General features: G+C 54.9%; 2 protein-coding genes across 4 annotated transcripts in view; both read left to right on the forward strand.

Moving 5' to 3' along the window:
• Nucleotides 1-132: 132 nt before the first annotated feature.
• On the forward strand, nucleotides 133-18712 carry SUGP1 (SURP and G-patch domain containing 1). Of its 2 annotated transcripts, none has more exons than XM_041471085.1 (14): nucleotides 133-220; nucleotides 1997-2168; nucleotides 2896-2999; nucleotides 4375-4593; nucleotides 7525-7648; nucleotides 8710-8813; nucleotides 10543-10666; nucleotides 11789-12393; nucleotides 12663-12769; nucleotides 13676-13853; nucleotides 15014-15120; nucleotides 15787-15932; nucleotides 16816-16945; nucleotides 18045-18712. In XM_041471085.1, exons 1-14 carry the CDS (start codon nucleotides 196-198, stop codon nucleotides 18069-18071), a joined length of 2172 nt encoding a protein of 723 aa, XP_041327019.1. In that variant the 5' UTR covers nucleotides 133-195; the 3' UTR covers nucleotides 18072-18712. The 2 variants fall into 2 exon arrangements, with proteins under 2 accessions (XP_041327019.1, XP_041327020.1); XM_041471086.1 differs by having other exon boundaries at nucleotides 10555-10666.
• A 985-nt stretch (nucleotides 18713-19697) lies between these two features.
• Nucleotides 19698-23520, forward strand: part of TM6SF2 (transmembrane 6 superfamily member 2) — a 9703-nt gene continuing 5880 nt past the window's right edge. Inside the window, exons 1-7 of one of the 2 annotated variants that reach the window (XM_041471076.1) lie at nucleotides 19698-19786; nucleotides 21072-21178; nucleotides 21656-21753; nucleotides 22220-22323; nucleotides 22841-22923; nucleotides 23040-23164; nucleotides 23261-23362. In XM_041471076.1, coding sequence (XP_041327010.1) covers nucleotides 19698-19786; nucleotides 21072-21178; nucleotides 21656-21753; nucleotides 22220-22323; nucleotides 22841-22923; nucleotides 23040-23164; nucleotides 23261-23362 — 708 coding nt within the window. Of the gene's footprint in view, nucleotides 19787-21054; nucleotides 21179-21655; nucleotides 21754-22219; nucleotides 22324-22840; nucleotides 22924-23039; nucleotides 23165-23260; nucleotides 23363-23520 lie in introns of both variants that reach the window. The other variant, XM_041471074.1, reaches the window with a different exon arrangement.

Raw genomic sequence — 23520 nt, forward strand, 5'->3', positions numbered from 1 at the left:
GGAATGACCGTAGCGGCGGAGCCGCCAGAGCGGGGTGGTTCGGCCGCCCCGCGAGCGGAACTCGATGCTGCGGGAGGAGCGGGGAGAGCAGAGGGATGGCACCTTGAGGGACTACATCTCCCAGGGGCACTTGCAAAGCCGCGGCCCCCGGCGCGGCGCGCCCGGCGCGGGGCATGCTGGGACGGGGGCTCCAAAATGGACAACCACAGGGATGCGCCAGGTACGGCCCGGCCCGGGCGGCTCCCGCCGCTCCCGGCTCTGCCCCGCTCGTCCCGGGGCTCTGCCCGGCTCCTCCCGCCTCGCTGCCATCCCCCGGCTCGGCCCCACCAGCCCCGGGGCTCCGGGAGCCGGGCGTGGGGGTGTGCGCCCGGGGGTGGGGGTGTGCCGGCAGAGTCGGGGGCTGGGGGAAGCCCCCCCGTTAAATTCCCTCCTTTTTTCCCGCAGCGGAGCCGAGCCGGGAGTTTGGGATGGATCCCCGCGTTCATTCCCGGCTCGTTTTCCCCTAGGGGAGCCGGGCTGCTGGTTCGGGATGGCTCCTCTGTTAATTCCCCCGTTTTCCCACAGGAAAACCGAGCCTGAGGTCCGGGGTGGTCTCCCCGTTATTTTTCCTTTTCTTTTCCCCCAGGGAAGCAAAGCCGGTACTTCGGGGAGGCTCCACTGATGATTTTTCCTCTCCTTTTCCCACAGGGAACCCAACTGTTCACTCCCTTTCTCTTTTCCCGTAGGAAAGCTGAGCTGGTGGTTCGTGGAGACCCCACTGTTGGTTTTTATCTCTTTTTTTTTTTTTTTTTTTTTTTTTTCCCCTATAGGAAAACTGAGTTCGGGATGATCCCACAGTTTATTCCTTCCCTTTTCCCACAGGGAGAGCGAGCCTTGTGTCGGGACGACTCTTGTTAAATCCCACCTTTTTCCTTCAGGACAGGTGTCCCTTGATTCGGGATGGTCCCTGTTCATTCCCCCTTTTTCCACAGGGAAGACCAGCCTTGGTTTGGGATGGTCTCTCCATTAATTCCCTCCTTTTCCCTCAGGGAAGCTGAATTCTGGATGGTCCCTACCCTAATCCTGCCTTTTTTCCTCAGGGAATTTGAGCCTTGATTTGGGATGATACCTGTTAAATCCCGCCCTTTCCCCTCAGGGAATGTGCCCTCATTCCAGACAATTCCCAGGCTAAATCCCGCCTTTTCCCTCAGGGAAGGTGAGCCTGGATTCAGGATGGTCCCCATGCTAACCCAGTCCTTTTCCTGCATGGAATGTGTCCCTGGATTCGGGCTGGTCCCTGTTCATTCCCGCCTTTTTCCCTCAGGGAATGAGCCTCTTGGTTTGGGATGACCTGTGTTAAATCCCGCTTTGTTCCCCTCAGAGAAAACATCCCGCTTTCTTCCCCTCAGCTTGCCCCTGATTCTGGACAATTCCCGAGTTAATTCCCGCTTTTTCCCTCACGGAATGGGCCCCGTATTCCGGACAATTCCTGAGTTAATTCCTGCCTTTTCCCTCAGGGACTGTGCCACTCATTCCGGACATTTCCCAGGGTAATTCCCACTCTTTTCCCTCAGGGAATGCATCCCTGATTCCGGACAATTCCCGAGTTAATTCCCGCTTTTTCCCTCAGGGACTGTGCCCCTCATTCTGGACAATTCCCAGGCTAATTCCCACTCTTTTCCGTCAGGGACTGCGCCCCTGATTCCAGACAATTCCCGAGTTAATTCCCGCCTTTTCCCTCACGGAATGGGCCCCATATTCCGGACAATTCCCGAGTTAATTCCTGCCTTTTCCCTCAGGGAATGCGCCCCTCATTCCGGACAATTCCCAGGCTAATTCCCGCCTTTTCCCTCAGGCCCCTGATTCCAGACAATTCCCGAGTTAATTCCCACCTTTTCCCTCAGGGAATGCACCCCTGATTCCAGACGGCTCCCAGACTATTTTCCGTCTTTTCCCTCAGAGAACTTGCCCCTGATTCCCGGCAATTCCCGCGCTAATCCCCAGCCTTTTCCCTCAGGGAAGGCGAGCCGGTGGTTCGGCGTGTCCCAGTCCAAGTCGGCCAAGACCAGCGTGAACATCCTGCAGCAGGAGGAGCTGATCGCCCAGAAAAAACGGGAAATCGAGGCCCGGCTGGAGCAGCAGGCGCGGCAGAATTCCCTCAGCATCCCGCAGCTCCCGCTGCTCGGAGAGTACGTGGGAACCCCGGGAAGGGGGGCTGAGGGAGGACAATCCCAGTTTTGGTGGAGCAGGAGGAGGAAAATCCCAGTTGTGAGGATTAGGGAGCAAAAATCCCAGTTTTGGTGGAGCAAGGGGAGGAAAATCCCAGTTTTGGTGGAGCAAGGGGAGGAAAATCCTAGTTTTAATGGAGCAGAGGGAGGGAAATCCCAGTTTTAATGGAGCAGAAGGAGGAAGATCCCAGTTTTGGTGGAGTAAGGGGAGGGAAAAATCCCAGTTTTGGTGGAGCAGAAGGAGGAAGATCCCAGTTTTGGTGGAGTAAGGGGAGGAAAATCCCATTTTTGGTGGAGCAGAGGGAGGGAAATCCCAGCTGTGAGGATTAGGGAGCAAAAATCCCAGTTTTAGTGGAGTAAGGGGAGGAAAATCCCAGTTTTAATGGAGCAGGAGGAGGAAAATCATGGGTTGAGTGGATTAGGGAGCAAAAATCCCATTTTTGGTGGAGCAAGGGGAGGAAAATCCCAGTTTTAGTGGGGTAAGGGGAGGAAAATCCCAGTTTTGGTGGAGCAGAAGGAGGAAGATCCCAATTTTAATGGAGGAGGAAGGAGATTTGGGATTTTCCTGGGAATTCGGTGGTAGGTGAGGAAAACGACCAGCTCCAGGAGATTTTCCTGCCCCAAATCCCGCATGGGAAGGGCAGGGAAGCTCCCAAATTCCAGCTCCTGTTTTGCTGTCCCCGCTCAGCGACGACGGCTCCGAGAGCGAGGCCTCCGTGTCCAACAAGTTCGTGAACGACGGGAGCTTCCTGCAGCAATTCCTGAAGCTCCAGAGGGAAAAATCCAATGCTGGTAGGTCCTTCCTTTCCCACCCCAAACCTGGGATTCCCAGGAACTCTGTCCCCTTTGTCCTCCCCTCAGAAACTGCCCCAAATCCCCCCAAAAAATTCTGGGAATGCGCCAGCTCCAAACCTGGGAAGGAGCGGCTGGGGCAGGCCTGTAGCCTCTCCCAACCCAAACCCAGGATTCCCAGGAGGAATTTCCCTTCCTTCTCTCTTCAGAAAATGCCCTAAATCCCCCTTACAATTCCAGGAGCAGCCCAGCTCAAACCCAGAATTCCCAGGAACTCTTTTCTCTTCATTCTCCCCTCAGAAACTGCCCCAAATCCCAGCAACTCCAGGGATGCCACAGCTCCAAATTCCAGAAAGAAACAGCCAAAGCAGGCCCTGAGCCAGATGCACCAGGCTTGGAGCCTTTCCCACCCCAAACTTGGGACTTCCAGGAATAATTTCCTCTTTATTCCCCCCTCAGAAGCTGCCCCAGATCCCCCCAACAAGCCCGGGAATGCCCCAAACCCCGGGAAGAAGCAGCTGGAGCAAACCTGGAGCCTCTCCCACCCCAAACCCAGAATTCCCAAGAATAATTTCCCCCATTTTCTCCACAGAAAGTGGCCCAAATGCCCCCAGCAACCTGTGGAATGCCCCAAACTCCGGGAAGAAGCAGCTGGAGCAGGCCTGGAGCCTCTCCCACCCCAAACCCAGAATTCCCAAGAATAATTTCCCCCATTTTCTCCACAGAAAGTTCCCCAAATCCCCCTAACTCCGGGAAGAAGCAGCCAGGGCAGGCCTGGAGCCTCTCCCACCCCAAACCCAGAACTCCTAAGAGTAATTTCCCCCATTTTCTCCACAGAAAGTGCCCCAAATGCCCCCAACAACCTGTGGAGTGCCCCAGACTCCGGGAAGAAGCAGTGAGGGCAGGCCTGGACCCTTTCCCACCCAAAACCCAGAATTCCCAAAAATAATTTTCCTCATTTTCTCCACAGAAAGTGCCCCAAATCCCCCCAACCACTCCAGGAATGCCCCAGCCCCAAACCCCAGGAAGAAGCAGCCAGAGCAGGCCTGGAGCCTTTCCCACCCCAAACCCAGAACTCCCAAGAATAATTTCCCCCATTTTCTCTGCAGAAAGTGCCCCAAATCCCCCCAACAACCTGTGGAATGCCCTAAACCGTGGGAAGAAGCAGCTGGAGCAAACCTGGAGCCTTTCCTACCCCAGACCCAGAATTCCCAAGAATAATTTCCCCCATTTTCTCTGCAGAAAGTGCCCCAAATCCCCCCAACAACCTGTGGAATGCCCTAAACCGTGGGAAGAAGCAGCTGGAGCAAACCTGGAGCCTTTCCTACCCCAGACCCAGAATTCCCAAGAATAATTTCCCCCATTTTCTCCGCAGAAAGTGCCCCGAGTGCCCCCAGGCAGCCCGGGAACGCCCCGAACCCCGGGAAGAAGCCGGCGCTGCTGGGGAAGCGGCCGGGGCAGGCCCTGAGCCGGATGCTGCAGGCCCGCAGCCTCGCCCAGCCCAAGGCCAGCCCCGTCCTCAGCCGCCTCAGCGTCTTCCAGGGCCCCGACGAGGACGACGAGGAGGACTACGAGCAGTGGTTGGAGATCAAAGGTCAGTGGCAGCTCCGGGGCTGGAGCTGGGAATGCTCATCCTGGGAGAGGGGTTCAGTGGGGGCAGGATGCCTGTAGGCTCCCCAGGGAGTGGGGTGGGGTGCAGATCCTGGGATAGGGATCAGTTTGGGATCGGATTCCCTCAGGCCCACTGGGGAATGGGGTGGGATTCAGATCCTGGGATAGGGATCAGTTTGGGATAGGATTCCCTCAGGCCCACTGGGGAATGGGGTGGGATTCAAATCCTGGGATAGGGATCAATTTGGGATAGGATTCCCTCAGGCCCACTGGGGAATGGGGTGGGATTCAAATCCTGGGATAGGGATCAATTTGGGATAGGATTCCCTCAGGCCCACTGGGGAATGGGGTGGGATTCAGATCCTGGGATAGGGATCAATTTGGGATAGGATTCCCTCAGGCCCACTGGGGAATGGGGTGGGATTCAAATCCTGGGATAGGGATCAATTTGGGATAGGATTCCTTCAGTCCCCCTAGGGAATGGGGTGGGATTCAGATCCTGGGATAGGATTCCCTCAGGCCCACTGGGGAATGGGGTGGGATTCAGATCCTGGGATAGGGGGTCCAGATCCTGGGACAGGGATCAGTTTGGGATAGAATTCCCTCAGGCCCAGTGAGGAATGGGGTGGGATTCAGACCCTGGGATAGGGGGTTCAGTGGGGGCAGGATTCCCTCAGCTCCCCCAGGGAATGGGGTGGGATTCAGATCCTGGGACAGGGATCAGTTTGGGATAGAATTCCCTCAGGCCCAGTGAGGAATGGGGTGGGATTCAAATCCTGGGATAGGAGTTCAGATCCTGGGACAAGATTCCCTCAGGCCCAGTGGGAAGTTGGGTGAATTTATCCTGGGATAGGGGTCAGGGAGGGCCAGGATTCCCTTCTAGGATAGGGGATCAGTTTGGGACATGATTCCCTCAAATTCTGATTTGCACCTTTGGAATATTGTGCCAAGTGCTGGGCTCTCCAGGAAATCCTGGTTCTTGTCATTAAAATGGGATTTTTGGGGGTTTAAGTGCTGGAAAAGGAGAAGTTAGTTGGGAACATGCAGAGGAAATCTGTGTGTGGATAAATAAAATAAACAACGCATCCAGCATGGAATTGTGCCCAGGTAAAATCCAAAATCCAGGTAAAAAAATCTCACCTGTAGGTCCTGAATGCCTGGAAAAACAAGGATGTGGCAGGAATTATCCCGGGTTTTATTGGAATAATCCAGGCCAGGAAGCCCCGAGGCAGATTTGCCTCAGAATGGGAATTTCACGGGTGGGTTTTAATGGATAAAAGGAGCTCAGCGAGTCACACTCGCCTTTGTGGCTTCATTTACCCCTCCCCAAAGTCCCATGGAGCCCTTTCTGCCGGGATTTGTACCAGCACAATCCTGGGAATTCAGGATTTGAGCGTGAAATGTGCTGGGAAAGATGCAGAGAGCTGAGGTGGGTTTGCCTTCATTTCAGGATTTTGGGGCTGATCCCCTTGGATCAGCGTGGGTGGCTCTGCTCTGGCTTCCCAAAATTCCCAAAATCGCTGGGTTTATTCCCACTCCGTGATCCCTGTGGGAATTCCTGGCTACAGAAGCCAAACTCCAGGGTTTTGGGAGCTGCTGCTCCAGCCACGCAGTTCTGGGAATGTTCTGGGAATGGCTTGGCAGCTGGAATCTGGGTTAAAACCCAATTCCTGCTCTTTCCATGCTGGGATTTGTAGGGAACAAATCCAGTGGGAGCCACCTGTGCCACGGTTAAAGCTGGGATGAGCTGGGTGCAGTTGGAACCTCCAAACTGGGATGGGCTGGTGGATTCCCAGTCCCTGGAATGTCCTAGGAAAGTGGGAGAAGGGAAGGCTCCAGGAATAGCTTGGAGCTGCTCCCAGAGCCTAAAGGGGCTCCAGGAGAGCTGGAGAGGGATTTGGGACAAGGGATGGAGGGACAGGACTCAGGGAATGCATTTGGGATTTGGGATGGAATCCTAGGACGCAGGGAATGGATTTGGGATGGAATCCCAGGACACAGGGAATGGATTTGGGATGGAATCCCAGGACACAGGGAATGGATTTGGGATGGGAATTCCAGGACACAGGGAATGGATTTGGGATGGGAATTCCAGGACACGGGGAACGGATTTAAACTGAGAAAGGGGAATTTGGGTGGGACTTTGGGAAGGAATTCCTGGCTGGAATTCCCAGAGAAGTTGTGGCTGCCCCTGGATCCCTGGCAGTGGTTATGGAAAGGTTGGAGAAGGGGAGAAGGCAAAGTCCCAGCATTAACTCCAGCAGAGCTGCCGAGAATTTGGGATAAGGGAATTCCAGGAGCCAGGGAATGGCTTCAAACTGAGGGAGGGTGGATTTAGGTGGGATTTTGGGAGGGAATTCCCTCCCAAATTGGCTGGAATGGGCTGGAATTCCCAGAGAAGCTGTGGTTGCCCCTGGATCCCTGGGAGTGGTCATGAAAAGGTTGGAGAAGGGAAATTCCCTGGAGACCTCAGAGCCTAAAAGGGCTCCAGGAGAGCTGCAGACAATTTGGGATAAGGGATGGAATTCCAGGACACCCAGGGAATGGCTTCAGACTCTGAGGGAGGGTGGATGTAGGTGGGATTTTGGGAGGGAATTCCTGGCTGGAATGGGCTGGAATTCCCAGAGAAGCTGCGAAAGCATCCAAGGAAAGTTTGGGCTATCAGAAAAAAAGTGGGAATGGGATGAGCTTTAACCTCCTCCCACCCCAAACTTTAGATTTTCCCCGTAGGAACCCCCGGGGGAGCTGCAGGAATTCAGGAATTGTGCTGTGAACACCTTTCTACAACCGCCTGCCCCGTTTCATCCTCTCTCTTCCCACATTGCCGTGTGCCTGCTCCGTGAATCCCAGCAGTAATTCCCTGTTTCCCGTTGTGGGGGCCCTTGAACCCCAAGTACTGACAGCCTCCTTAAAGTTTTGCCCCCAGAGGACTCGGAGACGCGGCAGGTGGTGGAAAAGCTGGCCAGGTTCGTGGCTGAGGGCGGCCCCGAGCTCGAGAAGGTCGCCATGGAGGACTACAAGGACAATCCCGCTTTTTCGTGAGTTTGGGGAGGGTTTGATCCCCAGGGAATGCTGCCCTGGGGGGGAAAAGGGCAGGAAGGGGGCTGGGGGTGGTCCCTGTGAGGGGGCGAGGTTTGGGGTTGTGCTCTTCCCAGAGAGGGAAAACTGGGGATTTGGGGGGGGAATTTGGGATTTGAGTGGGGAGGGAGTTTGGAATTTGAGGGAGAAAACGTTTGGATTTGAGGGGGGAAAGTTTGGAATTTGAGGGGAAAAATTCAGAATTTGAGGGAAAAAATGTTTGAAATTTGAGGGGGAAAAATGTTTGGATTTGAGGGGGGAAAATTTGGAATTTGAGGGAGAAAACGTTTGGATTTGAGGGGGGAAATTTGGAATTTGAGAGGAAAAAAATGTTTGGAATTTGAGGGGGAAAAGTTTGGAATTTCCCTTTTCCCCAGGTTTTATTTGAGGGGGGAAGATTTGGAATTTGAGAGGAAAAAATGTTTGGATTTGAGGGGGAAAAGTTTGGAATTTGAGGGAGAAAATGTTTGGATTTGGGGGGAAGGTTTGGGTTTGGTGTTTTTCCTGGATGGGAGAAAATTTTGAATTTGACGGGGGGAGAATTTGGAATTTGAGGGGAGAAAATGTTTGGATTTGAGGGGGGAAAGTTTGGGCTCAGTGTTCTTCCCAGAGAGGGAAAATGTTTGGAATTTGAGGAGGAAAATTTTGGATTTGTTGCTCTTCCCAGAGGGGGAAAATTTGGAATTTAAGGGGGGAAAGTTTGGATTCAGTGTTCTTCCCTGAGGGGAGAAAATTTGGAATTTGAGGGGAGAAAATGTTTGAAAGGGGGAAGAATTTGGATTTAAGGGGGGAAACGTTTTTTAATCCCAGCACTGATGGGCAGAGGATTCCTCCTTAATTTCCCTTCAATCAGCAAAAATTTGGATGCAAATCCTTGGATTTAAACCCCTGAATCTAATTCCATGTTTTAGGTGCATTCTGAGTAATTCTTTCGTTTTCCCATGTGGCAATTGGAGCTGTTTCTATCCCAAAATATCAATATTTAGATAATTATTCCTCTTTTTTTTTCCCTTTTCCCCAGGTTTTTGCATGATAAGAACAGCAGAGAATTCCTTTACTACAGGAAGAAAGTGGCGGAAATAAGGAAAGAAAATCAAAATTCCCAGGCAGCCTCTTCCCAAAAAGGTAATTCCCACTAAAACCTGGGGAATGGCAACAGCACAGGAAATTTGGGATTGATTTGGGACTGGGGTGGAAATTTGGCTGCCTGGAAAGAAAATTCCTAACTGGAAGGAGAATCAAATCCTGGTGCCAAAAAATGTGGATTCCCAAAATATTCCTGGGATTTTGGATGGGATTTTCCTTGTAGTTGTTAGAAATATTCCAAAATCATTCCAAAAAAAGTTTAGGAAAAGGGGATATTTTTTTCCCCTCAGTTTTTGTTGGATTTGATTGGAATATCCACCCTTTTCCAGGTAAGATTTGGGATTTTCCACAGGGAATCTCCCCTGAAACAGCCTCCAGGGGGTGCAGTGAGAGGAGGATTGAGGGGGTTTGTAGGGAATTTGGAATTTTCCAAAGGATTTCCTTTTGTTCCTGGGTAATTCAAGGACAAAATACTGAATTATGGATAATCCTGGGTGGTGTAATCCTATGGAAAAATGCCTGGCACAAGGGAAAAATCCAAAATTTTTTAATTAGGGTTAATTCCAGGTATTTAATCCTATGGAAAAGTGCCTGATAGAGGGGGGAAATGACAAAACCTTTAACTAGGCTTAATTCCAAGTGGTTTAATCCTAGAGAAAAGCACCTGGCACATGGAAAATTTGGGATTTGGGAGCCCAGAGCTGCCTTAGCTCTCATCTCTCCCATCCCTGCTCCCCAAAGTCAGGCCCAAGCTGAAGTTTTTGTGCTTTCCTTTGTGCCAATTCTCCCACTTTAAACCCAACATTTGGCCTAATCCTGCTCTTGGGGCCCTCAGGCTGGGTTAGGCCCTGTCCCTGCTCCCCAAACTCGGGTCTAAGCTGAGGTTCTTGTGCTCTAATTTTACCAATTTTCCCACTTTAAACCTGGCTTTTGACATAACTCTGCTCTTGGGATCCTTAGGTTCTGTCCCTGCTCCCAAACCTGGGTTTAAACCAAAGTTTTTGTGCCACTCAGCCATTCCTTTGTACCTAAGCCTGGCTTTAGGCCTCGTTGGGGTCCTTAGGCCCCACCCCTGCTCCCAAACTCAGATTTAAACTGATATTTACTGTTTTTAACTGCTCCTTTGTACCAATTCTCCCCCTTTAAGCCTCATTGGGGTCCTTAGGCCCCACCCCTGCTCCGAAACTCAGATTTAAACTGATATTTTATGCATTTTAACTCTTCCTTTGTACCAATTCTCCCCCTTTAAACCCGACTTTAGGCCTCTCTGGGGTCCTTAGGCCCCACCCCTGCTCCCAAACTCAGATTTAAACTGATATCTACTGTTTTTAACTGCTCCTTTGTACCAATTCTCCCCCTTTAAACCTGGCTTTAGGCCTCATTGGGGTCCTTAGGCCCCACCCCTGCTCCCAAACTCAGATTTAAACTGATATCTACTGTTTTTAACTGCTCCTTTGCACCAATTCTCCCCCTTTAAGCCTCATTGGGGTCCTTAGGCCCCACCCCTGCTCCCAAACTCAGATTTAAACTGATATCTACTGTTTTTAACTGCTCCTTTGTACCAATTCTCCCCCTTTAAGCCTCATTGGGGTCCTTAGGCCCCACCCCTGCTCCCAAACTCAGATTTAAACTGATATTTTATGCATTTTAACTCTTCCTTTGTACCAATTCTCCCCCTTTAAACCCGACTTTAGGCCTCTCTGGGGTCCTTAGGCCGGGTTAGGCTGGGCTGGGGTGAGCTGGGCCCAGGACTAATCCCTGCCTAAAGTTTCCCCCCCAGCCGACCAGGAGACGCGGAACTCGGCGGAGAAGCTGGCGCAGTTCGTGGCTGCGGGGGGGCCCGAGGTGGAGGCCATTGCCCTGCAGAACAACAGGGAGAACCCTGCCTTCAGGTGGGCACAATTCCTGCTTCTTGGGGCTTTTTTTCCAGGGAATTCACAGGGAAAGTCCTGGGAATTCTTAGGTTGGGGTTTTGGAGCAGCGAGAGTTGAGGTGCTCAGGTTTGAGGGGCTGAGGTGGGAACTTTGCCCTGCAGAACAGCAGGGAGATCCCTGCCTTTAGATGTGGAAATTCCTGATTTTTGGGGCTTTTTTCCAGAGAATTCCCAGTGAAAGTCCTGGGAATTTTTAGGATGGGGTTTTGGAGCAGCGAGAATTGAGGTGCTCAGGTTTGGGGTGCTGAGGAATCAGCGCATTCCTGATTTCTGGGGCTGTTTTTCCTTTATGAAATTGTGTTCCCTGATCCCAGTGGAGGCTGCACTGGCTGCAGGAATACACGGGATGGTGCTGGAGAGCTGGGGATGCTCTGGGAATGCTCTGGGAATTGCAGGAGGGAAAAATCCAGTGCTGCATCCCAGCCCTGGAGAGCTGGGAATGCTCTGGGCATTGCAGGAAGGAAAATTCCTGAGAAAACTCTGCTGGGTCCTAGCCTAGGAGATCTGGGAATGTTCTGGGCATTCCAGGAAAGAAAAGTCCATGGTTGGATCCCAGCCCTAGAGAGCTGGGAATGTTCTGGGAACTGCAGGAAGGAAAATTCCCAAGGAAACTGTGCTGGATCCCAGCCATGGAGAGCTGGGAATGTTCTGAGCATTGCAGGAAGGAAAATTCCTGAGGAAACTGCTGCATCCCAGCTCTGAGACTGGCTGAAGAGCTGGGAGTGCTCTGGGAATGCTCTGGACATTCCAGGCAGGAATTCCATGGCTGGATTAGAGCTCTGAGTAGGGCTGGAGAGCCGGGAATGCCCCAGGAATACTCTGGGAATGTTCTGATAATGTTCTGGGTGTGCCCTGGGCATTCCAGGCAGGAATTCCACGGCTGAATCCCTGCTCTGAGTGGAGCTGGAGAGCCGGGAATGCCCTGGGAATGCCCTGGGAATGCTGTGAGCATTCCCGGCAGGAATTCCACGGCTGAATCCCTGCTCTGAGTGGAGCTGGAGAGCCGGGAATGCCCTGGGAATGCCCTGGGAATGCGTGGGAATTTCCCGGCAGGAATCCCCAGCTGATCCCTTGTTCGCAGGTTCCTGTACGAGCCCCACAGCAAAGGGCACCGCTACTACCGCCAGAAGCTCGAGGAGTTCCGCCGGGCCCGGGCTGCCCCCGGGGGCTCCCCTTTTCCCGGGAACTCCCCTTTTCCAGGGGGCTCCCCTTTTCCCGGAGAATCCGGCCTCAAAAGGAAAAGCAGTCCCGAGGCTTCTCCCTCCCCTCTGTGCTTCCCCCCTCTCCCCGTTCCCTCCCCTCTCCCCATTCCCTCCCCTCTCCCTCTCCCCATTCCCATCCCGCCCCCTCTGGCTCTTCCCGTTCCCTCTCCCGTTGTTCCCGCCGCTCTTCCCATTCCTTCGGCCTCTCCTGCCCCATCCTCATCCTCCACCTCCCCTCCGGATCAGCTGGCCCCAACTGCTGCCCCGATCCCGAATCCAGCCGTGACCCCAAATCCCGCCGTGATTCCAAATCCAGCCGCAATCCCAAACCTTGCCACGACCCCAAATCCATCCGCGAGCCCGAATCCCGCTCCGGGCAGCACCAAAAAGAAGAGGAAGAGCCGGTGGGGGCCGGAGGAGGAAAAGGTGGAATTGCCCCTCCCCCAGCTGGTGCAGCAGCTGGATTCTCCCTCTCCCCTCTCAGGTGAGTGGGATTGGGTTTTCCTGGGAATTTCGTGGCTCCAGAGTCGTTTTTTATTTCCTGAGATTGACATAGATCAAGTTTTCTCTGCTGTCAATCCCATTTTTTTCCCAGTGGTTTTATTTTCCCTTCGCTCTGCGGGAATTACAAACAGAATTCCTTTTATATTTTTTTTTCCTTTTCCCACCCTTTTATTCCCTTTCATTCCCTCCCTGAGATGTTTCCCATCTCCCAGGTTTTTCCAAAGGTTTTTCCCTGTTTTTTCCCTGCAGTTCAGGACCTGAAGGGTCTGGGGTACGAGAAGGGCAAGCCCGTGGGGCTGGTGGGAGTCACGGAGCTCTCAGAGGCCCAGAAGAAGCAGCTGAAGGAGCAGCAGGAGGTGAATCCCAAAAACCCTCTCTGAATTCCCTCCTGTGGGAATAACAAAGGTTTTCCATCATGGAATCCCTGGGGGAGAAGCATGGGGTTGGAAGCAGCAGGAATAGCAGAGGGTTTGGGATTAAGGACCTTTCCAGCCCTAAAATCCCATAGGAGCTTTTCTGGGACAAATCCCATTTTTTGCTGGGACAAATCCCATTTTTCCCAGGCTCAATCCCATTTTTCCATGATTCCCAGAGGCAGCAGATCTACTGCTTGATCGTGAAGCACAGGCACAGTTCTCCTGCCTTTTGGGGCTGAGATCTGGGATTCTTTAGGGTTTGCAGCCATTTTTTGTGGAACGGGCTGTGCTCCACTGGCGTTCCCAGCCTGAATCCCCTTTTTCCAGCCTGAATCCCATTTTCCCAACCTGAATTTCGTTTTTCCAAGGACGAATCCCATTTTTCCAGCCTGAATCCCGTTTTCCCCAGGACAAATCCTGTTTTCCCATCCTGAATCCCATGTTTCCAGCCTGAATCCCGTTCTCCCCAGGACAGAACCTGTTTTCCCAGGACAAATCCTGTTTTTCCTGGGCTGAATCCCCTTTTTCTGGGCTGAACCCTGTTTTTCCCAGGACAAATCCCGTTCTCCTAGGACAAATCCCATTTTTCCAGCCTGAATCCCATTTTTCCGGCCTGAATCCGGTTTTCCCAAGGACAAATCCCATTTTCCCCAATACAAATCCCATTTTTCCCAGGACAAATCCTGTTTTTCCTGGGCTGAATCCCCTTTTTCTGGGCTGAATCCCATTTTTCCCAGGACAAATCCCATTTTCTCAGCTGAATCCCGTTCTCCCCAGGACAAATCCCGTTTTTCCTGGGCTGAATCCCGTTTCTGCCGGGACCAATCCGTGTTGCCGTCGTTGCAGATGCAGCAGATGTACGACATGATCATGAAGCACAAGCGGGCGATGCAGGAGATGCAGCTGCTGTGGGAGCGGGCGCTGCAGCAGCACCAGCACGGCTACGACAGCGACGAGGAGGTGGACAGCGAGCTGGGCACCTGGGAGCACCGCCTGCGCCGCATGGAGATGGACAAGACCCGGGGTGGGTGGGACTGGGAATTCCAGCCGGGAATTCCGTCCATGGCGGGCACCGGGGTGGGTGGGACTGGGAATTCCAGAGGGGAATTCCATCCCTGTCCTGTGAGGTGGGCACCTGGGAGCACCGCCTGCGCCGCGTGGAGATGGACAAGACCGGGGTGGGATCAGCATTCCAGGGGGAATTCCATCCTAAACCATGCCAGAGGGGGAGTTGCATCCCTAGGGAGCACCAGAGTGGGTGGAATCAGCATTCCAGAGGGGGAATTCCACCCCTAGGGAGCACCTCCTGTGCTGCATGGAGATGGACAAGACCCAGGGTGGGATCAGCATTCCAGTGGGAATTCCATCCCTGGGGAGATGGACAAGACACAGGGTGGGTGGGACTGGGAATTCCAGATGGGAATTCCATCCCTAGAGGGCACCAGGGTGGGTGGGATCAGCATTCCAGTGGGAATTCCATCCCTAGGGAGCACCGGCGTGGGTGGGACTGGGAATTCCAGATGGGAATTCCATCCCTAGAGGGCACCAGGGTGGGTGGGATCAGCATTCCAGAAGGAGAATTCCATCCTATCCTGGGCACCTGGGAGCACCGCCTGTGCCGCATGGAGATGGACAGGACATGGGGTGGGATCAGCATTCCTGGGGAAATTCCATCCCTGGGGGGCAGCAGGGTGGGTGGGATTGGGAATTCCATCCCTAGGGAGCACCAGGGTGGGTGGGGTTGAGGATTCCAGAGAGGAATTCCATCCCTATCCTGCTGGATTGAGAGCTGCAGGGACCGTCCCACCCCATCCCATCCTCATGGATTGGGAGCTGCAGGGACAATCCCTCCTGGGATGCTCCACAAATCCCAAGGGATGCTCCGTGGTTTTTCACCTCTCTGTGCATTCCTGGGAGGTTTAGTGCTCCAGAATCCTCCTGGAATCCAAATGCTCCTGAAATCCCAAGGGATTCTGCATGAGGATTGTTCTCTCCATGGTTTTCCAGAGTGGGGTGAAACCTGGGAGGTTTCATGCTCCAGAATTCCCCTGAAATCCCTGGGATGCTGCACAAATCCCGAGGGATTCTCCATGATTTCTCAGCCTGGGGATCTGGTGCATGCCTGGGATGCTCCAGGAATCCCAGGGGATTTTCCATGAGCTGGGTGTTGTCCTGCTTTTCCAGAGTGGGCGGAGCAGCTGACCCAGATGGGCCGGGGGAAACATTTCATCGGGGATTTCCTCCCGCCCGACGAGCTGGAAAAGTTCATGGAGACCTTCAAGGCACTCAAGGTGAGGATTTCTGGGATTCTGGGAATGCTCCAGACTCATCCCACAGCTGGGAATTCCTCCAGCTCTCCTTGCTCCAGCCATTCCTGCAGGGAAAATCAGGGATCATATCCCCACTGTTAGCACGGAAATGGGGCAATATTTGGGAAAATTCCCAAAGGATCTGTGGCTGCTCCATCCCTGGAAGTGTCCAAGGAATATTGGGAGCATCTTGGGATCATGGGAAGTGTCCCTGCCCACGGGACTGGATGGGCTTTAAGGTCCCTTTCCACTCTGGAATTCCACAGTTTGGGATTTTCCTGGAATTCCAGACAAACCTCCCACTCAGTTTCTCTTTGGGATCAGTGGGTACCAAGCAGTGAAAAAACGGGAATCTTGGGAATGGTGCAACTCCAGCACCTTCCAGTCCTTCCCAAACCCTGGAATTCCGGGAAGCTGCCTCATCCCTGCTTCCCAGACATTCCCTGGGATTCAGCCTAAGGAAAGAACCGGATCTGAGGCTGGATCCAGGGAGCACCTGGAATTCCAGAGCCGTTGTTGGAATCCCAGGGAATCCTGGCAGTTCTTTCCCAAAATCCCAGTTTGGAGGGGGGTAGAACTGCTTTTCCTGTGATCCATGGAATAAAAAATCCCCTTTTCCCTGCTTTTTCCTGCTTTTTCCCACTGCAGGAGGGCCGGGAGCCGGATTATTCCGAGTACAAGGAATTCAAGCTGACGGTGGAAAACATCGGATACCAAATGCTGATGAAAATGGGATGGAAGGAAGGAGAGGGATTGGGATCCGATGGGCAGGGAATTAAAAACCCTGTCAGCAAGTGAGTGTTCCTATGGATTATTCCTTCCTTTTTCTTCTGGGAATTCCTACTGGAATCGCAGCCCAGCTGGGATTTCTCACCTGAGCATGGAAAACTCAGCCCGGGAAAAAATTCCTGATGTTTTTGGGAGGATTTTCTCCTGGATTTGTGGCTGTAGCTGGAATTGGCCGAGTCCCTCAAATCCTGAATTTCCAACCCAAATTTCCATAGGGAAGTGCAGCTCTAAGAATTCCTGTCTGCACCTCCCCTCTCCCAGGATTAAATCCTTAAAGTCAGAAATTCCTGGGAATATTTGCTCTCCTTGGAGTCATAAAATCATGGAAATTATTATAAAAAACAGTGGGAAGCACATCCAGGGAGGATATTCCAGCCAGGATCAGAGCTTTGTGTGATCCTACGGGTCTTGAGGTCATTCCATGCCCAGAAATGTTGGGATTTGATCCCACTTTGGGTATTCCAAAGGTTTTCTTTAGGTGGATCAGCTTCCATTCAAATTCCCAGGGATTTGGAAATTAAACCAATCCCTACTTCCATCCAAACCCTGGGATTTGGGAAATGAAATTAAACCAATCCCTGCTTCCATTCAAACCCCAGGAATCTGGGATAGGAAACCAATCCCTACTTCCATCCAGTCCCTGGGAATTTGGGGAAGGAAACCAATCCCTGCTTCCATCCAATCTCTGGGAATTTGGGGAAGGAAACCAATCCCTGCTTCCATCCAATCCCTGGGAATCTGGGAAATGAAACCAATCCCTGCTTCCATCCAGCCCCTCACCCTGGGGATTTGGGAAGGAGCTCCAGGAAGGTCGCAGGGGCACAGTTCCCGTGGGAATTCCCGGGGTGGGGGGGTGTCTGAGCCGCGCCATTCCCGCGTTTCCGGCAGGGGCACCACGACCATGGACGGGGCGGGATTCGGGATCGAGCGCCCGGCGGAGCTGACCAAGGAGGACGACGAGTACGAGGCCTTCCGCAAGCGCATGATGCTGGCCTACCGCTTCCGGCCCAACCCGCTGGGACGGGAGAACGGGATAACGGGAATGGGAATGGGATAACGGGAATGGGAATGGGATAACGGGAATGGGAATGGGATAACGGGAATGGGAATGGGATAACGGGAATGGGAATGGGATAACGGGAATGGGAATGGGATAACGGGAATGGGAATGGGATAACGGGAATGGGAATGGGATAACGGGAATGGGAATGGGATAACGGGAATGGGAATGGGATAACGGGAATGGGAATGGGATAACGGGAATGGGAATGGGATAACGGGAATGGGAATGGGATAACGGGGTCAGTGCTGGCCTACCGCTTCCGGCCCAACCCGCTGGTACGGGAATGGGAACGGGATAACGGGAATGGGGTCAATGCTGGCCTACTGCTTCCGGCCCAACCTGCTGGTATGGGATCAAGGGAATGGGATAATGGGAATGGGATAACGGGAATGGGAATGGGGTCAATACTGATGTATCACTTCCTGCCAAACCCACTAGTATGGGATTGAATTGGGATTATGGGAATGGGAATAGGAATGGGATGGAGCCAGTGATGAGGGAGAGTCCCAGGAATGGGGCAGGGACGGGTCCCCTGGAATGGGAATGGGACGGATCCCCTGGAATGGGAATGGGATGGATCCCCTGGAATTGGGAGTGTCCCAAACCCAGGCAGGCACAGGGACAAATCCCTGGAATCTCTGGTGTAGCTCTGGGAGTGTTGGCAGCTGGGAAATTCCTCTTGGATGGAATTCCTCTCCTCATCCTGAACCAAATCTTCCTCCCAGAGTTCCCTGGATGCAGAATTCTCCTTCCCTTTTTTTTTTTTTTTTTCATTCAAATCCCAGTTTCATTCCCAGCTTTATCCCAGTTAAGCCCCTGCCAGGGGAGGCTTCTCCATGAATCCCACGATTTCTTTGGAATTACATTTTCCAGGGAGCAAAACCAAGCTTGGATTTTCCCTTTTCCCTTTCCAGCCAAAATCTGCCTTTAATTTTGAGGGGAAAAAAACCTGGAAAATGTCACATTCCAGTGGCTTTCCTAGAGAATCCAGATGCTGATTTTTGGGATAAAATCCCCAATCCTGATGATTTTTTAATTTTTTTTCTCCCTACAGAACAACCCACGGCGACCTTACTACTGAGGAGGACTTTTCCCAGCAGATTTCCTGGGAATTCTTATCCCAAACTTCATTATCCATCTCTTTTCTCCTGATATTATCCGGCTTTTTTTTTTTTTTTTGGAATCACAGCTCCTCCTTCCCCCATGGAAAAGCTTTCCCAGCTTTTTTTCTGGGGACACGGGGAGGGTTTGGAGCAGCCCCAAAAATCCCCCAAGGGACTCCAATTCCAAGGAGTTCGGGGATTTTTGGGAATGGCAGATCTTGTGCTGCTCCAGGATGGGGGGGATTTTATTCCTTGATTTTATCTTGGAATCCCAAATCCAAGAGATTTTGGGGAATTTGGGGAACCAGTGCCTCCAGTTTTGCCTCTGGATGGGCGGATCTGGCCTGGATCCGTTGGGAATTCCAGGATTTGATGGATCCAGGGGGGGATTTATTCCCTTCCCAGGGATTTTGCCAACACCTCCTGTGCTTTGGGATGATGAAGACCCAAAATTCCAAAGCCACACTTTGGAAAAATCCAACAAAATTCCATCACCACGCTTTGGAAAAATTCAGTTGGATTTTGTTGTCCTAAAAATGGAAAAAAAAAAAAAAAAAACTCTGGAAATACAAATTTTCTTCACGGAGTCTGTAAATAAAATCAAACTTGTTTGTTCCTTAGGTTTAACCCTTGGTGTTTTTTGGGAAGAGAGGGATTTTTTCTGGGGTGGGAGGCTGCCCTGGAGCTGGGTTTTCCAAGAATTCTCAGGGGAAAAAAGCTGGATTTGGTTCCTTTTTTGGGAATACTTGATGTGATTCTTTGCTAATTTTTTTAATTATGAAGTTGAGGGCTTGGCTTTTAATTAAAACCATTCCAGAGGGGGCGGGGGTATCCAGGGAAAATCCAAAATCTGGGAAGCTGGAGCCCCAGGATCCCAGCCTGTCCCTCCGTGACCCTCTGTCCTTCCTCCCAGGACCTCTGTCCTTCCCTGGATCCCAGTCCCTAATCCCAGGCCTGGATCCCAGATCTCCCCTGGATCCCAGTCTCGGATCCCAGATCCCAGTCCTGGATCCTAGTCCTCTGGATCCCTTTCCTGATCCCAGTCCTCTTGATCCCAGTCCCCGATCCCAGTCCTGGATCCCAATCCCAGATCCCATTCCCTCCCTGGATCCCAATCCCAGATCCCATTCCCGATCCCATTCCTTCCCTGGATCCCAATCCCAGATCCCATTCCTGATCCCATTCCCGATCCCAGTCCCTCCCTGATCCCATTCCCGATCCCATTCCCGATCCCATTCCCTCCCTGGATCCCATTCCCGATCCCATTCCCTCCCTGATCCCAATCCCAGATCCCATTCCCGATCCCAGTCCCTCCCTGATCCCATTCCCGATCCCAGATCCCATTCCCGATCCCAGTCCTCCCCGTGCCCCGTCCTTCCTCATTCCCAGGACTCCTTTCCTCCCTTCCAGGATCCCCCTGTCCCTCCCCTGTCCCCCTGTCCGTCCCTGCCGGTGTTCTTCCAGTTCCTCCGTGTCCCTCCCGTGTCCCTCCCCTGTCCCCGCCGTGTCCCCGGTCCCGGGCGGGCGCTCTGTGGCTTTAAGGGCGCTGCCCGGCCGGTCCCGGGGCCGAAGTCCGCGGGCCCGGTGCTGGCGGCGGGGCCGGGATGCAGCTCCCGGCGGGCCCGGCCGCCCTGGCCGCCCCCCTGCTCGCCCTCCCGGTGGCCCTCGGTGTCAGCGCTGTCACCTCCCTGGAGTGAGTGGGGACCGGGAGAGACCCCCGGGAATGGGGAACGGGAGTGGGGACCGGGAGGGACCCCGGGAATGGGAGAGACCCCGGGAATGGGGAACGGGAGTGGGGAATGGGGAACGGAGAGTGGGGGCCGTGAGAGAACCCGGGACCGGGAGAGACCGCCGGGAATGCGGAACGGGAGTGGGGACCGGGAGAGACCCCGGGAATGGGGAACGGGAGTGGGGACCAGGAGGGACCCCGGGAATGGAGAGACCCCCGGGAATGGGGAGTGGGGACCGGGGAACGGGCATGGGGAAGGGGGAATGGAAAAAGGGAATGGGGAGTGAAAAAGGGGAAGGGGGAACGAGGTCCTGCCTGGGGGAGGGGTTGGGTCTATCCTGGATCTGGGAATCCGGTCCGGGACAGGGGCTGGGTCCATCCTGGGTCTGGGAATCCCGTCCGGGACAGGCAACTCGATCCCGGTGTTCCCATGGGAAGGCGGCTGCAGGTGCGGTTTTCCCGCTGGATTTAAATCCCCTCCAGGAAGTTCAGACCCCACAGAGCCTCTCTCGGAGAGCCCAATTCTCGGGAATTCGGGTGATCCCGGCCTGGAGCCCCCTCCCTGTCCCTCCGGGAGTGTCCCCGCTGTCGCTGACGTGTCCCCGCCGCTGTCCCCGCTGTCACCGGGCGCCGCTTTCGCTTTGCCCGCCCGCAATTCCCGATCCGAGGCTGCGGGGGCGGCTCCGGGCGATCCCAGCGCCGCCCGCTCTCCTTGCTCCGGGCTCACAAATCGGGGTTTGGGTCTCGTTTGGGGCTTTTCCACACAGCCTGGAGAGGGACAGGGCGACCCCGGTGGGGCTCCGGCCCCATTCCCATTCCCAGTCCTTTCTGGGATCACACCCACCCTGCTTTTGGGATTTTATCCATTCCAAATCCATGCTGGGGTCACACCCACCCTGCTTTTGGGATTTTATCCATTCCAAATCCATGCTGGGGTCACACCCACCCTGCTTTTGGGATTTTATCCATTCCAAATCCATGCTGGGGTCACACCCACCCTGCTTTTGGGATTTTATCTATTCACAATCCCTGCTGGGATCCCATCTTCCCATCATCCTTTCTTTTGGGATTTCCCCCCCGGGTTATTCCCAGATCCAGATTTCCCCCCTCAGGACGGACATCGCGCCCCCCGTTCTGCGGGGTCTGATCCCAATCCTAAAACTCAGCGGGACCGGGAGTGTGTGATGGGGGTGGGGGATGGGGTGGGGGATGGGGCCGTGCCCGTGCTGCAGCGGCCCCGATCCCACAGCAGCCCCCCGGCGCTGGCCCTGGCCCTGGTCCTGCTGCTCCTCGGCCTCGTCTCCCTCCTCATCCTCACCGGCGGCGTCGGCCTCATCCAGGACCCCCTGTTCTGCTGTGAGACCCCGGCGCGGGGTTGGGATTTGGGGTCTGGGGAGATCTGGGGTTGTGGGACCCACACAGGGCAGGGATTTGGGATCTGGGATTTGGGATTTTGGGGGAACTGTGGGACCCACATGGAGCAGGGATTTGGGATTTGGGGGAGCTGTGGGACACACATGGAGCATGGATTTGGGATTTGGAATTTGGGGGAGTTGTGCGACCCACATGGAGCAGGGATTTGGGATCTGAGGGGAATCACTGGGACTCAGAGCAGGGATTTGGGATCTGGGATTTGGGATCAGGGGAGAGCTGCAGGACCCACAGGGAGCAGGGATTTGGGATTTGGGGGACCCCGCAGGGAGCAGGAATGTGGGATTTGGGATTTTGGGGGAGCAGGAGTGTGGGGTTTTGGATTTTGGGGACCCTGCAGGGAGCAGGAATGTGGGATTTGGGGTTTTGGGGACCCCGCACGGAGCCCCCCTGCTCCCGCAGTGTTCGTGGTGTTCTCCTTCGTGTCGGCCGTGGATTTGCTGATCGCGCTGGAGGAGGACGGGATCATCTCGGGCTTCACGGAGCTCTACGTGCGGGAGGTGCCAGCCCTGCCCCGCACACCCACCCCGGGCTGCCGCACCCCCCGACCCCCGGTGCGACCCTCCCGGTGTCCCCACCGCCGGTGTGACCGGGTGTCACCGCTCCTGCTGTAACCCCCCCCGCCGTGTCCCCCGCTGTAACCGGTGTCCCCTCCCAGTGTCCCCCAGTGTCGCCACCCCCAGTGTGACCCGGTGTCCCCTCCCGGTGTCCCCAGCCCCGGTGTGACCCAGTGTCACCGCCCTCGCTGTAACCTCCCCGGTGTCCCCCGCTGTAACCCGTGTCCCCTCCCAGTGTCCCCCAGTGTCGCCATCCCCAGTGTGATCTGGTATCCCCTCCCGGTGTCCCCTCGCGATGTCCCCAGCCCCGGTGTGACCCGTGTCGTCTCCCTGTGTCCCGTCCCGGTGTGACCCGTGTCCCCTGGCGGTGTCCCCTGGCGCTGTGACCCGTGTGGCGCTGTCCCCGCAGGGCGATCCCCACCTGCGCACGGCTCACGGGCTCCTCACCTGCTACTGGGACGGCGCCGTGCACTACGGGCTGTGCCTGGCCATGGCCGGGGCCGCGGGGCGCAGGTGGGCGGGGGGACCCCGGGACCCCTGGGGAGGGGGCGGGAGAACCCCGGAATTCCTGAGGAGGGGGGAGAACCCTGAATTTCCTGAATAAGGGCTCGGGAGAACCCCGAATTTCCTGGGGAGGGGGCTCGGGAGAGTCCCGAATTTCCTGGGGAGGGGGCGCGGGGGGTAGGGGTAGGGAGAATTCCCGAGTTTTGAGGAGGGGGCTCACGGTGATCCCGGAGGGAATGAGAAAATCCAAAATTTTGTGAGGACGGGGCTAGATGATCCCGGGCGGGGGGGGCGCGTGGAGCTGGAAAATCCCGAATTTCCTGAGGAGGGGGCTCAGGGGTGGTCCCGGGGTAATGGAGGTGAAAAATCCCGAATAATTTTGAGGAGGGGACTCGGGAATGATCCCGGGGGCGGTTGAAAAATCCCGAATAATTCTGAGGAGGGGGCTCGGGGGTGATCCCGGGAGAAGGGAGGGGGTGACAAATCCCGAATAATTTTGAGGAGGGGTCTCCCGCTGTCCCCGCAGGAAGAGCTACCGGGGGCTGGGTCTCTTCTGGCTGGGCTCGCTGCTGATGAGCGCCGTGGTTTTCCTGCTGGGCAACCTGATCGGTACGGCCGTGGGGAGGGGGCTGGGGCCGGGCCCGACCCCCCCATCCCCCCGGCAGGAGGAGGAGGAGGAGGAAGGGGAGGAAGGCTCCGTGCCCACCCCGCGCTCTGTCCCGCAGGGAAATACAGCCCCGAGCTGAGCCCGTCCTTCCTCCTCAACCTGCCCTACCTCCTCCTCCTCACCTGGGCCGGCCTCCGGCTCTTCCAGCAGCCGCGGGCGCTGCCGAGCCTCAGCCCCGAGCAGGTGAGGCCGGAGCGGGGGGGTTTGGGGGCGGCTGCTGCCCCCCCAGGGTTGGATCAGAGGGTGAGGACCCCAAAAATCCCGAATTTCCTCTCGCAGATTGCAGAGGAGCAGCGCAAGCCCCTCTACCAGCGGCCCTGGGACCTGCTCCTCATCCTCATCCTCATCCTCACCGCAGCCTTCACCTTCTTCAGGGGGATGGTGAGGGCTGGGGGCGGCTGGGGGGGGCTCGGAGGAGCAGCGCAAGCCCCTCTACCAGCGGCCCTGGGACCTGCTCCTCATCCTCATCCTCATCCTCACCGCAGCCTTCACCTTCTTCAGGGGGATGGTGAGGGCTGGGGGCGGCTGGGGGGGGCTCG

Source organism: Pyrgilauda ruficollis, unplaced genomic scaffold, assembly GCF_017590135.1.
Source record: "Pyrgilauda ruficollis isolate IOZ18807 unplaced genomic scaffold, ASM1759013v1 scaffold255, whole genome shotgun sequence".
In the NCBI taxonomy this organism is placed as follows: domain Eukaryota; kingdom Metazoa; phylum Chordata; class Aves; order Passeriformes; family Passeridae; genus Pyrgilauda; species Pyrgilauda ruficollis.

Coding starts and splice junctions, on each gene's coding strand:
- SUGP1 (XM_041471085.1), top strand. CDS start 196: ATGGACAACCACAGGGATGCGCCAG. Junction 7,649..8,709: donor AAGGACAATCCCGCTTTTTC/GTGAGTTTGGGG, acceptor CCTTTTCCCCAG/GTTTTTGCATGATAAGAACA. Junction 16,946..18,044: donor GCTTCCGGCCCAACCCGCTG/GGACGGGAGAAC, acceptor TTCTCCCTACAG/AACAACCCACGGCGACCTTA.